Below are 15183 nucleotides of genomic sequence, written 5' to 3'. Positions count from 1 at the left end.
TGACCTTGTGAATGTCTTTAGATCTCACCTGTTTTCCTGCATTTGCAGCTGTGTACCTGTAACGAGTCACAATACAGGTTTCTCAACTGTCTGCGGGTATGGAGGCTTTGACACAAGCTCCTTCACTTGACCTGAAGCTAAGTCCTGTAGGTAAGAAGTAGGTTTCAGTCAAGCTCAGGTGGGATTTACCACGAGAGGGAGACATCATGCCCACATCATTCCCTGAACACATCCACCTGAGTGGGGCTGCCTAGCACAGTGTTCTGTAACGTGTCAGCACATGCAGCTATCAGAGAGGCAGCAAGAACCTAAAATGTGGACCTTGATTGTTGTAGTAGGTACCTCTGATACAGAACAGGGACTTCTCTTTTGGATAGTCACTGTCTTCCAAGCTTCTGCAGCGTTACTGACATCCCCAGAGCCACAGAGCACATGGGAAATGAAGAGTGAATCTGCTAGCAACGGGATGGCATCTGTCTGGGCCTCTCTGGGTCAGGTCACAGAGATCCCAGTGTAAGCAGAACTGTACAGCACCAAAGGGAATGTCCCAGATAGCCCCAGCTGCTTGGCGAGGCCGTTCCCTGTGCGTACTGCAAACAGCCATGACAAAGGCTGAGCTACACCCTGCAACCAGCTTCAGCAGGCCAGGAAGGTGGGAATGTTTGCACAGAGCTGTGAAAACACAGAGCTGTGAGCAGCCGGCCGCTGTGGCTCCAGGAGAGCTCTGTTGCCTCCTCAGCACTGCCCAAGAGATGTCATGGGAGGAAAGGCTGACTCTGTGTTTTGGATGGCTTCCTTTGTCCTCCAGATTGCAAAGACTCTTCGCCTAGCTGCCAGCTCTGTTTTCACTGGGGGAGTGAAAAAGCTGCTTCATCATTATGATCTCTGTGCAGTGTCCTGTTGATAAGATCAGCTAACAGCACCGAAGGAAAACTCCAGATTGAGGCCTGAAATATAAAGTGAACAGGGCCTATTTGTTTAATTTGAGCTTCTAAGGTTTAAATCCCAAAGGAAATTAAATTAGGTGCCTAGAGCAATGGCAGTCTGTCATGTTTATTTGCTGGGAATGTCACCTTTAATATCATGCACATATAACGTGTGTGTGTTAATGTAATGGGGTATCATACTGTGCAGGAGCAGGCGTGCTACAAGAGCTGGAAATGTGAAATATTGTGAGCAAGGGAAGCTGAGATGGGATCAGATTTATTCTCATCGTTCTCCATAGGAGCAGAGAGTCACCAGCATGAAGCTGTTTTGCTGATTGCAGGTGTGGATGTCGGCCTGATCTATGAGCAGACCTTAATGTTCTTGGGTCATTTAAATTGGGCTACTTCTAAGAGGAGAAATCTTGTCTGGATGCAAATCCAGGACTGCTGTGCTTCTTGCTTCAAAGCCCTCATAACAGCTGGTGTGCTGGGAACGTGTTCCTTCTGCATCCTCAAGAGGGTTCAGGAGTGCTGCAGGTTCCCTGGGCTGAGGGATCAGCTCGTTTACCCATTCAGTTGCACCAGTGCTTTAGAGATTCCCTTCTACTCTAGGAAGGAGGACAGGTTTCCCCAGCTGCCTGGGGTAGCAGGCTTTGGGATGGTTTGTTTCTGACTCAGGCTGCTGCAGGTTGCTGAGGATGGGTTGTGTGTCACTGTGTGAATGTCACTGCAGTGGTTTGTCACTGCAGCCAGGGACACTTGCCCTCCACCAAAGTTAACTATCTATGCAGGGCTTGCAGAACAGCACTGCAATCTTTTCTCGGACTGCTCCAAAGTACAAGCTGCCATCGCTTTGATCTCCCAACCACTGTCAATGAGACAGCTGAGCTGCAGACTGCTGTCGCACTCTGCCTGTCAGACCCTTCAGGGAGCCAGATCAGCTCACCAAATCAGTGGAAATCGTTGTTTGGTTGTTGGGGTTTTTTTCAGCTAGATTAACAAAATCCGCTAAGAGGTTGATGGTGAGCTGCAGATGGGCTCAGCTCAGGGGATCACACCCCACGTTGGTGCTTGTCACAGTGCTCCACACAGGCTTGTGTCCAATTTGGAAGTCTGTGGCTTAGCCAAGACCTGACTGGTTCCCCCTTTGCTCCCCCAAGCCCTTGCTGCCCACCCCTGCTCACCCTGCCTTGTTTTCCAGCAGCAGAGGAGCAGCTGGCTGCCTCCACACGTGGTTCCCATTTCTTCCCTGCCTCTGGCACCTTGGGAGTGCCCAGGGGTCTTCCTGCTGCGCTTCTCTTCCAGTCCCCTTGCCAAAGCTGTGACTCCTCATTCCTGCTCTCTCACCCATCCCAACCTCTGGCATTTTTGCTCATCCGTGGAGGGCTGCATATTCATTTCCTCTTTGCCTGATTGCTGTGAATACCAATTCCTCCTCCTTTTTCCGGCTGCTCTGTACATTTTGATGTCTGCCAAATTGTTTTCATTCCCTCTCCCCATTGCAGGCTGCACCTCCGCAGAAACCGATCTGCTCCGCTCAGAGCCCCAGCTCTCCACCCAGCTATTCCTCCTGGGCTGAGCGATCGGGTTGCCCTCCTGCCTCCAACGTGGACAGCCAGCTTCCTCATTCTGCAAGCAGCCAACAAACGAGTGTCTCCAGTTCAACAGGCAGGATAGTTACAGCCTCCTGCAAGGAGACTGCAGCAGTTTGCAGTGGCACTGCGTGTTTCGGTGCAATGTTTCTCAGCTTGCCAGTCTGCAGATTGGTGCCAGGTTGCAGAGTCCTGAAGAGAGCAGCAAGCCCCTGGCTGCTAGCTGAAGCAGGGATTTCTCCAGGCTCAGGGTACGATCAGAAAGGCCTGATGGAGCTGCTTACATCCATGCTGAGCAGCTCAATCATAAACCCTGGCCTGAAGCCTGCTGCAGGTTGGAGCTAAGTGAGGGGTGAAATGTAGTGTAGTTCCCTCATCCCCTGGGAAATCAGTGTACAATGGTGGCAGGGCAGCGGGGGTGAGAGGAAGATAAATTCAGACACATCACAGCTCTTGAATCTGGATTTGGTGTTTTCAGATCAATTCTCTTACCAACTGAAGGAAGAAAGGGAGACCAGAGCACTCCCTTTCTTCTAGCCAATAGCCCTACTGGTATTACTGAAACAGAGACCAGAGCCTTAAGCTAAGTAGCCCACGTTGTCCTGGCAGTCATGCACTCCTTGTTCCCATTTCTGGCACCAAGGAGCTGGAGGTGGCTTCCTGCAGGGTTGTGGGACAGCCAAGCTGCCCCTCTTCCAGCCCAAGGCAGGAGGGGAGATAGGGTAAGGAAGGGGTCTGGGTATGGTGACTGCTTCAGGGATGGAGAACAGTGCCAGAGGCAGAGGAAAGGGTGGAGTGAAGTAAGGAAAGGAGGTGTAGTGGGGAAGAAGCAAACCTGTAGGTTGAAATGGGAATAACATGCTGGGTACTGCTACAGCCCAACTCCCAGGAATGCCACTCCAATGCACTCATGCTGCGTGGGGGTGTTGTCCCTATCCTGCACCACATTTCCACTCCCATTCCAAACCTGCTTACTGCCTGGGGCTCCAGCCTTCACATCTGCTGCAAACAGAGGCAGAACGTGTCTGCTTTTGGCTATCATGTGCCTTCCTAAAGAGTGTGCAGGTTTTTCTTCATGATTCCCTGGGGCTTGCTCCCCAGTGTCCCTCAGCTTTGTGCAACTTGTGATCTTCAAGAAGCTTCACTTCAAGAAATCAGATGAAAGCAGCACTGTCTCCCACTACCTCTCCAGCAGTTGTTATCTTGACCCCTTTTTCTTCTTCCCTACTCTGTCTGTCTAAAGCCAGGCCTCTAATTTTAGACTTAGGAAGGTAATTGAGGGTCAAAAAAGATTGCCATATAATTTTAACATTTTTGCAGTGGTTGAGGCAGGATGCAAAGTTAGGAGTTCCTTGCCCTCAAACCGTTGTGTTGCAGAAACGAAGAACGTGAGGAAGGAGCAAGCTGGTACAGTTTGCTCTGTGGTGAAGTCATTCTGTTGCTTGGCAATTAGCTAAATCTTGGAGTTTGAAGGCATAAACCGCTGTATTTCCTTTGCAGATCCTATTGACCGAAGAGTTCGTAGAGAGAATGCTGGAAGATTTAGAAGATCTGAACTCTCCAGAGGAAGTAAGGCTGCGTCGTTCCTGCATCCCCGGTGTATGCCTCACAGTCTGGAGGCTTTGTGAGACCTTCTTATCTTCTGTGGGATAGGGAACTGAGAGAAGAGATTGCAGGAATTGCGGGACAGTGTTGGGTGTGAAGGGAGATGCTGCACATCCTCTCTTTCAGCATCATTCCCCACTCGCTGTCTGATCACCCTGACCCAAAGCAGTTCAGCCCCTGGGCCAGGTGTCAGGGTTTGTCTCCATGCTGTGGGTAACATCCTCGACAGCTCACCTCCCCCACCACTTCCAGAGCAGCTGAATGCAGTGGCAGCACATTTACTACTGAACAGTCTGTCTTTGGGGGCCTCCTTTTTCAGTTTGGGAACATTTTTATGTCTGCTCTTGGCCCTCACCTGCTGCCTCTGCAAGTCAGCACACAGCGTGCAAAAGACCATCCCCAGCCTGAAAGCGTTACAGCAGCGGCTGAAGGAGTTTTGTAAAGCTTTGCTATGTGGTGCTAAACTTCCCCTTGCCATGTGATCTCTTCCTGGGGAACATTTAACACCCTGTCTCCCATGCATGCCATATAAATATTCTGACTGACTTCAAAGAGCAGTGGCAGAAATGACATGTAATATTTTTAATCCCATTTTTTACAGCTCCCTGCAGACTCTAAAGAAACTTTCCTTGGCTTGTCGAGCAGCCCTCCCATCCCTCGCCCCGCTCCCCTCCCCCCAGGAAAATCTCAGGGCTCTAATTGTTTAATCCAGAGTTGATTTAATGCCAGGGTGTTCGTCGCTGTGAGAGTGAGGGGAGCACACTGCTGGCTGTGCAGGGACTTTCAGGCCAGCTTTTATCCAGTTAAACCTAATCCAAAGCTCATTTTGGCCGGTGACATGGAAGCCCAGGAGCACTGGGTGGGAAGGCCCTTTAGCAGGGCTTTGGATCGCCTGCGTTCCTCTGCGCCCTGCGGCGAGGTAAAGGCAGTGGGCATGGCGGCTTCTGGCATGGCGGCGGCCTCTGAGTTACTGTGACTTTGCTAAATTAAAAAGTGAAACGCAAACAAATGCAAAGGATGACTTCTCCGAGAGGATTGCTTTGGAACCACTCCTGTTTATGAAAAGGAAAATACTTGAGATGAAATGTGATCTTTCAGCGTTCAGATCCCTCCAAGGATTTGTACGTTGCAGGATCCCAGTTTGGGCCAACTTAACACATTCCTCACAGCCCTGGCTGGTGGCTGATGGTATTTGTGCAATTGAACGAAGCTCTGTCAGCACTGCAAGGAGAGTCTTTCCTTTGCTACATAATAAGGCTCCCACATTAAGTGAAATATCTTTGTCTGAGTGTCTTTAACATGTTTTTTACATACTCTTGACCTTGAACTCAGAAGGATCCCCTGGACTGTATGGGACCACTGAATTACATGCTGCAAGCTATATGCAGGGACTGAATTAAGGAAAAAAACCAATCCTAAGTGGAACATGGACTGTTTATGTTTACTAGAGGAGGAAAAAGTAAAAGTTCTTGGGAGACATCACCCTAAACAATCCTTCAGCCTTGCCCTCAGATCAGGCCTAGAACTGCCAGCCTGGTACATTAAGGTCAGTGGGTCCCCAGTGGTTACCCTTATACATACACTGTGCATGGAGCAAGGTCAGGAGCAAGTTCATAGTCCACTGCAGCCATCCTTGCTGTGGAGCAGATGGCTGCAGGGGAACTTCTCTAACAAGAACCTACCACTGAGCAGGTGTTAATGTCCCTCAGAATGGGGCTGTTATGGGAAGAAAGACAACTCACTGGGTAGAGATGGATGATTGCTGGTCGTATGTCCCTTGCACAAGCTCTCTATGTGCATAGTAGTCCCTGTGTAGCTTCCAGCACCGCTGGCCTTGCTCAGAGGGCTCACGCAGGAAAGGATGGCTGTGTCTGTGGCTGTTCTGAAACAGCTGCCTCCAGGTCCTGTGACCGCAAGTGAGGTGGGATCCTGGTGAGATTCCTTCCTGAGGATGCTGTAGAGGCCTTGGGGATGATCACTGTGCTATGCTGAGCACAGCGGAGATTTAAAAACTAAATCATCCTGCAAACTGGTTTCCAGAGATGTTCCTCTAGTGTTCTGAACCCTTAGAACAGGCAGTGGGGTTGCTTGAAATGCTGGTACAGAAGTGGCTGTCATGCAGCCATGTAGCGTTAAGAGAGCCTCAAACAGAGATGGCATATATCCTGCTGCCATGTTGCCTTATAGAATTTTGAAGCCTTTACTAGTGCTGCATCAAGGATATTTGCATTTTTTTTACTTCTTGCAACTCCTAGACGTGGCTTTGGCAGCTCAGCAGTGAGAACAAAATTCTAGTGCCGCTGTGGGGGAGCTTTTCCTGCTCCAGGATTGCACTTGTCAACTCACAGATGCCCCACAAGCTTCCCCTGCTAAGCAGCACATCTTTCAGTGCCTGCCCTTTGCACAGGAAGGTGATGGGAGGGCCTGGTCCATGTTAACCCTTGCATGGCTGTCAGTGCCAGGAAACAGCCAGTATTGTTCCACTCTGTGATGGTTCAGTGCCGCCCTGAACTTCCTCCACTTTCTGTGTGAATGCATGGGCCCTGGTCAGATGTGGTTCTGATGGGGACTCCTTAGACTTCGTCCCTAAGCAGTCATGTTTGGGATCAGAGATGTTTGGGTGCCTTCCCAACCTCAGGTAGGGTGTCCTGCAGCAACGTTAGTGCAAGTGGGACAGGAGACTTGCATTGTTTGGGAAACATCTGCCAGAAACACTGATGTGTAAACCAGACTGGGGTAAAAATCCCCATTCCCTGTGCTTCAGTCAGTGTTTGCAAAACAGCCCGAGCAGCTGAGTGCCTGTGCGAATATGAGGCATTGTGTGGGCACTGTGCAAAGCCTTTGTGCAGGGGATCAGGCTGGAGCAGGATTGCCGTTGAGGCATGCTGACCTCCCAGCCAGGGCTCCCTCCCATGGATGGCCATTTGCAAACCCTCTCAGTTCTGCCCTTGTTGGGGCTCGTGCACACCCCACCGTTTGCGGGCAGGGCTTCATGAGCTGCCAGAATGCTCCCTCTGAAGCAAACCTGGGGCTCTGGAGAAGAGATGGAGGGAAAGGGACATGGCCAAATGATGGCAGAAAAAATGCATTTGTGCTGTGAATTTTCAGTGAGATCGGGGAGGGGAAATGGTGGTGGGAGCAGAAACCCTCCAGAATCCATCTGATGAAATAAACAATGCTTGGGCTGAAATCTCATAACTTTACTTTGGCAGCTGAGGCACAGGCCACATTATCTAATGTCCACTGCTGTCCAAAACATACTGGTGGGGAAATGTTTTCTTAGTGGCCTCTTGTTTTAAGTAATAATAATAACACACGGCCGCCTGCCTTTGTACCCATTTTGTGTTTTTTTTTTGTTTTTTTTTTCTGTGGATTAGATTGCAGTGATATACATTAACTGGTTCTCTGTATTGTCTTACAGTTTAAACTTCCAAAGGAGTACAGCTGGCCTGAAAAGAAACTGAAAGTCTCCATCTTGCCAGATGCTGTGTTCGACAACCCACTGCATTAGAGCTGAATTACACCCTTCTAACAACTGGGAGAGCCAAGTTACTGTCCATTACCCAGTGACTCACAGGATAATTAATGCAGTAAAAACTCTGCCTGCAAATAAAAGAGTTTGCTGCACGACCACTGCAAACAGAAGAGGAGCAACTCAGCACCAGCCCAGACCGAACTGAGCCCTTTCCTTTATCCTTCCCAAGGCTGAGCTCTCTGGGAACAGCCTGCGTATGTGTGAGTGCGAGTGAGAAATATTTAACTATGAAAATTAGTAGTAAGAATCCTTTCTCTCTCCTAGCTGAAGAACTTCCCTCTGCCTTAGCCCAGGGTGTAGGCGCTCTGCACGCCTGTATTTACACATGCATTCTGCCAGGTGCAAGCCTATAATCCATGGATTAAATGTTCTTTACGTGACTCTGGAGTCCTTTTGTTAGCCAAACTTTTACTGACTGCAGAACTGTTCTTCCATGTGCTATTTTTTTTTTCTCTTTTCAGAAACGGAATGGTATTTCCCCTGTTTAAAGGAGGCCAAAAGCTCACATGCTTGAAGCTGAACAGATTTAAAGATGAACTTTCTAGTTCAGTCAAGAAAAACAAACCCAGATACTCCCTGCCCTCAAACTAGGCTTGTTTTAAGTGTTGGTCTTGGTGCTATTAGCTATGGTATCGCTGCAAACAGAGGCAACTTTATTCTCACGCATCCTGTCCTTGTGCCTGAACCCCAGGGAAGGTCGCAACCTCTGGTTTTGCACAAGCAGGAGGAAGAAAGCTACCGGGGCGGGGGAGATCTCCTGTTTACAGCGTGTTTATCTTTAAAGAGATACTGTCAAGTATTTTTTCTTTACTATTGTACGGAATTTGAGAAGCTAGAAAGAGCCATTTGTTCACAGGGCAACTTCAGCAGCTCTGCAGGATCCAGAGGGGAGGCTCAGCCCCAGTAAATCCAAGTATTCTTGTCTCAATGGGGGTTGTGCCCTATTGCAGCTCTATTTTCCCCTCCAGCCTTGCAGTGGTGGCTCTTGTTGCAGCTGATGTCCTTCATTTTGGGTAGATTTGGACCAAAAAGCATCAAAAGCAGTTTGAAAAGACCCTCTCCTCTAGATCCCTATGGCCTCCTGCCCAGAGCTGAACATGGTGTGCAGAGGACACGGTCTGCTCGGTCATGTTGTGTCTCTGCATTGCGATGCTGGCCCCTGTGTTTATGCTGAAGCAGTGGACCGCAGGCTTCACCTCCTGCTGCTGCTGCTGCTGCAGGTTGTTCCTGATGCATATTCCCCCAAACCTTCTCTGCCCATTGTCTTTCAGTGGCAACTTTTCTCTCCTTGTCAGAGGAGGTACAGCTTTCTCTTCCACCCCTTTCTGCCAGTTTCTCTTGGCTGTTTCTTCTTCCCGAATTGTGTGCAATTGCCAGTTACCGTGTGATCTTAATACAAGTGTAACAATAGCTTTTAACACTTAGCTCCCCTGATCAAACAGCAAGGTCCAGGAGGCCTCTCGGTACCCCAGGCTTGGATTTCTGTTTGTTTTTTCTTCCTGGCGCAGACGTCTTTGATGTTTTTTGCATATATTTGAGTCTGGTTAATGCTGGTCAAGAAGCAGAGCTAGGAGCCACAAAGCTTTCCTTGGACTTGCTACAGAATTCCTCTGTGGCCTCAGGCAAGTCACTCAATGTCTCTCTGTGCAGAGAGGGTGATTATTGACTAGAGGGCTGTAGGACCTACCGAAGCATGCCAGGGTTGGCAGGGGAGGGCGTGCTTTGTGTACAAAGTAGTATTTGTATTATTATAATTGTTGTTATATTATAATTTAAGGCAGGCCAAATGCAGGGTCCAACACTGCTCAGCAGAACCTTCCTTTCTGCAAAGCTACGAAAGCAATTTACATGTAAATGAGTTTGTCATTTTGTCTGAACTCAGCGGATCATCTTAAAATCCTGCTGTGAAAGAACAAACTTTCAGATATCTGCATGTGCCAGCCAGAGTGATTTCTGTGCTGTGGCAGACTGCATTCATCCATGGGATCTGTTGGCCAGTTTTCATTGTCCTGGTTCACACTAAGCCCGCACAAGCCTTCTGCACTCAGGATGCATATCCAGGGGACACTGTGTGCTGGAGAGCAACATGGAAATGTACCAGTCCAGCTTCAGAAATGGTACCCCCAAGCATTCTGTCACAAGATAATGAACATACAGACAGTCGTGGTGGTCTGAAGAAGGGCAAAGAGACAACTACAAGACTGTCCCAAACCCACCCACTAACAGTAGCCCATGGACTGCTCTGGTACAGGCTTACTGGGGGTGCCTGCAGCAGTGCTGGCCTGTCACCATGATGCTGGCTGCTCTTCCTTCTTTCCAGATGCTGGCTTTCATTAAAAGGAGCTTGAAGTCCACATCTTAGTGGAAAAGGTCAGTGTTACTCTTCCTAAGGAGATCAGCACAGGGCAGAGAGAAGCCCATCAGACCCTCGGTGGGTCTGACACATCTGGAAGGCTGAGGACATGCTGCCCTGTGACCTCGGGGAGCCTTCATAGCAGGGCAGGTGGTCCTCCAAGCTGCCTTGTGCTCCACTTCTGCCTCTGCATATGTTTCCCTCACCATATTTCCGCTCATCAGACACTCTGGGTTGGGCTTTCATTGACTTCAGCGAGAGCACACTGAATGCATTTGAAAATCCACCCAGTATTCTTGTGTGTGTTTTTTTTTTTTGTTGTTGTTCCATGTCATGTATTTATATATAGTTCTGTGTATTGAGTTATGAACAGGTGGCATGCCAGAAATCTCTATTTCTGTGACATTTTCTTAACAGATCTTTGCCAGTAGCCGGATAACAATTATGGGGAAGATTTCAGGGGAAGGAAGTGAAATCTTCCTTTTTAGCTAAGGGGGAAAATATTAGACAAATAACTGCTAAAATAGAAGACTGTCTTATTGTTAGACCAACAACAAGACAGAAACTGATGAAAGTCAACCCTTAAGCTCCAGTGTCATGCTGCTGCCTCTCAACAGTTATCAAGGAAAAGAAAGTTGCATGTTATTCAGCATTGTGAGGAGCTGTGCACCCACAGGACCTCCCCTCCCCGATTCGCTTTGAGTTTGCAACTATGCCAAAGGCTTACTCATTGGCAAGTAAATGAGATCTCGAGTTTGGATTTTTTCATCTTGGGGCAAGAGGACATGCCTGTGTGTGAAGGAACTGGAAAAGAAACCTTTGTATTTTAGTGAGCAAATAGTTTTAAAAAGGGAAATGCATCAGTGTTAATAAATGTCGTGCTATTTTCTAGCCCAAACCTGCTGAGGTAGTAGGTCTACTGGTGCTGATTTTTATTCTAGATTGTGTAGAAGGTCTGAAGCAGGATTGCATGAAGCCAAAACCCATGAGGCGTCTGTTGTCTAGAGATAGTGATCTGGATATAAATGTCAGTTTAAAGTAAGTGGGTACAGGTTTTCTCTCTCCTGGAGAAATCTCATGATGCAGTGAGGTAGGGGTATTTCCAAAGATGAAGAGCCTTGTGGCAGACCTGCAATGCCTTGAAAATGCAACATGTGACAGTGATTCTGGAGCAAGGGAAGTCACAAAAGCCACGACTACTTTCCTTCTCAACTTGTGATTAAAAACAGAAAAAAGATTGTATGGTTTCAGTATGTGGGATATGAGCTGGGCAGAGCAGTCGGTCTTGTAGCTGGAGTGACCTACAGTGATATTTTCAGTGGCTTAGTTAGGTGGTGCCTGCTGTGTGTAATATCTTTGAGGATGGTGATATATTGGTTTTACTGTACATAGATATGCCAGCAGTGATTTGAAGTGATATTCTGAAGCTCCTCACTTCAAATATTCAGTTGCTCTTGGATGACTTTTGAAATGACACCATCGGGTCATCAAATGGTCTTTGAAGAAGTGGTGATTTTGTTTTTCATCTGTGACCAGTAGAAATATTTAGGAGGTGTAGCGTTTTTTTAAAAAATAGTTGAAAGCAGTGCTTGGCTCGGAGGGAACAGATCGCTGGGGAGAGGCTGCGTGCTGGAGGCAGGTTAGCAGCCCCCCTTGTACCCACAGCTGAGGCTTCTTTGAGGCAGCACGATCCTTTGCGGTGTCTCAGCGGGATGCAGGGAAGCCAGAAACCAAAGGGGGCGGCACTGAGCTGCATTGGTCCTTGCAGGCCAGTCCTCGTGTCCGCACCACAACCTGTCAGGGCCCTGTGTGGGGATGAGGACCTGGCTGTGCACGTCCCACTGCACGTTCACACCTTGGCCTGTGCCCATTGCTGAGGGTGTGGGCTGCAAATGTCTGAGTTAGCTCAGAGATGGGGAATGGCGATGCAGCTGCTTCTGAATCATTTGGTTTTTAAATGAGCATGGGGCAGGGAGTGGAGCTCTCGCTCCACTGGCCCTCGCGGGAGCCCCCAGGCTGATCACTGGGTGAGCAGTAATGCTCATCCAGCATCCATTCGCTTCATCAGACATCCCCCAGCTCCTCACAAAAGCCTCTCTGAGATGCTTCACTGAGGACATAGGGCTGGCTACATGCTTCTTAGAGCTGCTGGTTGGAGGTTGTGTCTGCATGGGGACTCGGCTGCTTGGGTGTCTGTCTGTCCTGGTGGTCATCCCCTCCTAGGCAGGCGTCCAGAGCTTGTGGCCCACTTTGCAGACTTGTGTCTGGCTGAGGCAAGGCAGCACCACACCAGTGGGGAGGCATTCAAGGTCAAGCTGGACAGGGCTCTGAGCACCTGATGGAGCTCTAGGTGTCCCTGTTCATTGCAGAGGAGTTGGACCAGATGGCTTTTAAAGGTCCTTTCCTACTCAAACGATTCTGTGAGAACCATCAGGCCTGATGAGCCCTTGGACCCATGTGCCCCATGTTCCTCTTGCCTGGACATATCCCCACAGTGCTGCTGGGTGCAGTCCTGGGCTTCAGCTCATGTGCTGCTCCTGGGTGAACTGGGTTCACTGCCAGCACCACATCCAGGAGGCGATCCTGTGCAAGTGCCCTCCTTCAGATCCCATATTGTGCCTTAATTCTCTCTTCAAGTCACACTGTGAGGGCAAATGAGCTGTCAAGCAACCAGGAATCCCTCTCAGTGCATCTGTCCCCATCGATAAAAGCAGCCTTGCCCAGAAGCCAGACTGCATCCAGAGCAAGCTCTTCATGCACGTTTGCCAGTGGGGTTCACATCCCAAGATGTTAAAGCTGAGTTTAGGTCTCTGGGACCAGCTTTTAACAAGCTCTGTAGCAACCTACTATTTTTGTAACATTTTTTCCTGTTGTGCAGTGCCTGCTTGTCCTCTTTGTAAAAAAACAAAACAAAACAAACCAGCTTGTGTTCGACACAAGTCCAGCATTTCAAGCTGAGAAGCCTGAGACGTGCAGGCAGTGGTCCTGCCTGTAGGGCTCCCCTAAAGCTGTGGGCAAGCCCCAAAGCTGCCAACAGGCCCTAAGGCCTCAGCTTGCCATGGTGGGAGCCTGGCCCCTCGTGGGCTCAGCGGCCTTGGGCTAAGCCGCGCACGTGAGGCCTACTGCGGCCTACAAGCACCCGCTGCTGTCGTTGATGCTCCAGCCCTATGCCGCATCTCCTCTCTTTCATAAAAAGGAGGAAGAGAGAGGAAAAGCAGCAGCCTCTGAAGGCTGGAGGAAAACTCCCTGCCGATTGTCGTGTTTTGCAAACACTGCTCTTTTCTCTCGGCCTGTCCCTCCTCTCCCCGGCGAAGCTGGCGATCAAAATGGCTCCTTTGTTCCTGTCCCTGGGGCCCGAGCGCAACGAAAGAGCAGCTCCGGAAATACTGCGCTGCACACATAGCGTGGGGAGGGAGGGAGGGACCGCACCGTGGCGGTGGGTCCTACATCAGCACGGCGTGTTGGGGTGGCTGCGGCAGCCCCCTGCCCGCCATGCTTCCCATTGCTGCCCCTGATCCCTCAGCCCCGAGGTGGTGGGGATCTTCCTGGCCTCGCTGCGACCCCACGGGGGATTTCAGTCCTTCACACCCCTCTCCTTCCCACCCGGGCCGGCAGGGCTGTGTTTCCCTACAGCTGTGCTGCTTGGAGTGGTGCTTTGCATTTCAGAGGGTTTCTGCACAGCCCCGGGGGGACCCGGGGACACATGTCGGGACCTTGGAGATGGCCTCTTCTCCCCACCACCACCCCTTTTGTTCCTTATTATTATTTTTTTTATATATATAAAAGACAAAATGGAAAGCTAAACTAGCAGAGGTTTTTAAATATTTTATATTAGTTTCTAATGTAAATTCTTACATTGTTATTTCAGTGCTGGGTACGTTTTGCCTGCACGTGACTTTTGTAATATTTTTGTGAATCACTAAGCGTTTTCTCCTCCTGTGTATCCTAAGTGCATTAAAGGTATTTGCATACTTCTCGGTGTCCTTCTGTGTGGGTGCTGGGATGGAATAGTCCTGCACTAACGTTGAGATGATTTCCCAGTAACGCCGAACGGTTCTGCTGTAATCTTTTTACGCTCCTCTGTAATAAATTCCTTTAAGGGCAGAGAGGGGAAGGGTGGAAGCTCGAGGTGGGGGAGGGAAGGGATGTGCAAGGAGCCGGGTGGGTTCTGCTCTTGCTCCTCCAGGGACGTTGTCTTGGCCATCTCTGCCTCAAATAGAAGCAATGAGCGGATGGCTGCGACCAATTCCCTTGCCCCAGACCCCATGTGCCATCAGCCTCCCAAGGCCTCAAAGCGCTGCCCGCTCGGACAGCCTGGCAAGGACAGCCCTGGGAACCTCCCCGCCGCACCCGGTTAATCATTGCAATGCATCAAGGCTGTGCAGGAGATAAGCGGAGCAGGAGGGGAGCTCCGGACCCCACAGCACCGGGATCAGAGAGAACCTACATTGTCCCTTTGCGTGGCACACTGCGGCAGATGCCATGCGTGGCCCTGAATCCCGAGGAGCCGGCCCTGGGGTGCCCCTCCCACCCGCAGCCCCGTCCCAGCCCCGTGCCGCGCCGTGCTGTGCCGCCCAGCCCAACGCACCTTCGGGCGGTGAATTTAATTAAGGTTTGTGAAAAGCGGTGTCTGGGAGCCCCTCCTGGATCTGCGGCTCTGAACTTCATTAGGAGCGGTTTGTTGCTAATAACGCCGGCAGCTCCTCTAATTAATAATGGAAGGGCTGCGAACAGATGCCAAGCCAGGAGAGGGAAGGGATTTGTTTGTTTATTTCTCTCTCTTTTTTTTTTTACTTCCACAGTGTGCAGGGAGGGCTGGGGCGTGTTCCCCATCCCAAAAGCCAACAGCAGCACCGGGGACCGCGACAGGCGGGAGGATGCGGAATGAGGAATGGGGTCCCCATGGCAAGGGGCTCGTGGCCCCACTGCTGTTCCCTGACCTCCCCGTTTCCCCCACAAAAAGAACTGATGTCACCACGGGGAACATGAGAAAGAGGGGTTCAGTCTCAGGGGCTGTGACGGGGCCACCCGCCCGCAGGCTGCAGCCCAACAGCATTGCGAGGTGTCAGGAGCACCACCAGCAGTGGGAATCCCAGTCATTGCCTTAAAAGGAGATTTTGGAGACTCTTTTATTTGAAATTGTTTCCTTGTTATTCAGCTTACTGAGAGCTT

The 15183-nt window shown here is 50.0% G+C and overlaps 1 protein-coding gene across 3 annotated transcripts in view; it reads left to right on the top strand.

The window, feature by feature from the left end:
* SUFU (SUFU negative regulator of hedgehog signaling) overlaps positions 1 to 12546 on the top strand; it is an 85581-nt gene extending 73035 nt beyond the window's left edge. For all 3 annotated transcript variants that reach the window (XM_065747034.1, XM_065747033.1, XM_065747032.1), the window contains 2 exons: positions 4019 to 4087; positions 7545 to 12546. In XM_065747034.1, coding sequence (XP_065603106.1) covers positions 4019 to 4087; positions 7545 to 7634 — 159 coding nt within the window. In that variant the 3' untranslated portion in view covers positions 7635 to 12546. The remainder of the gene's footprint in view (positions 1 to 4018; positions 4088 to 7544) is intronic.
* The last annotated feature ends 2637 nt before the right edge of the window (positions 12547 to 15183 follow it).

Source organism: Cyrtonyx montezumae, unplaced genomic scaffold (genome assembly GCF_038088225.1).
Source record: "Cyrtonyx montezumae isolate F1298 unplaced genomic scaffold, pur_monq_1.0 scaffold_4, whole genome shotgun sequence".
Lineage (NCBI taxonomy): Eukaryota > Metazoa > Chordata > Aves > Galliformes > Odontophoridae > Cyrtonyx > Cyrtonyx montezumae.
The sequence above is the reverse complement of the archived record's forward strand: the minus strand, read 5'-3'. Positions and strand labels throughout refer to the sequence as shown.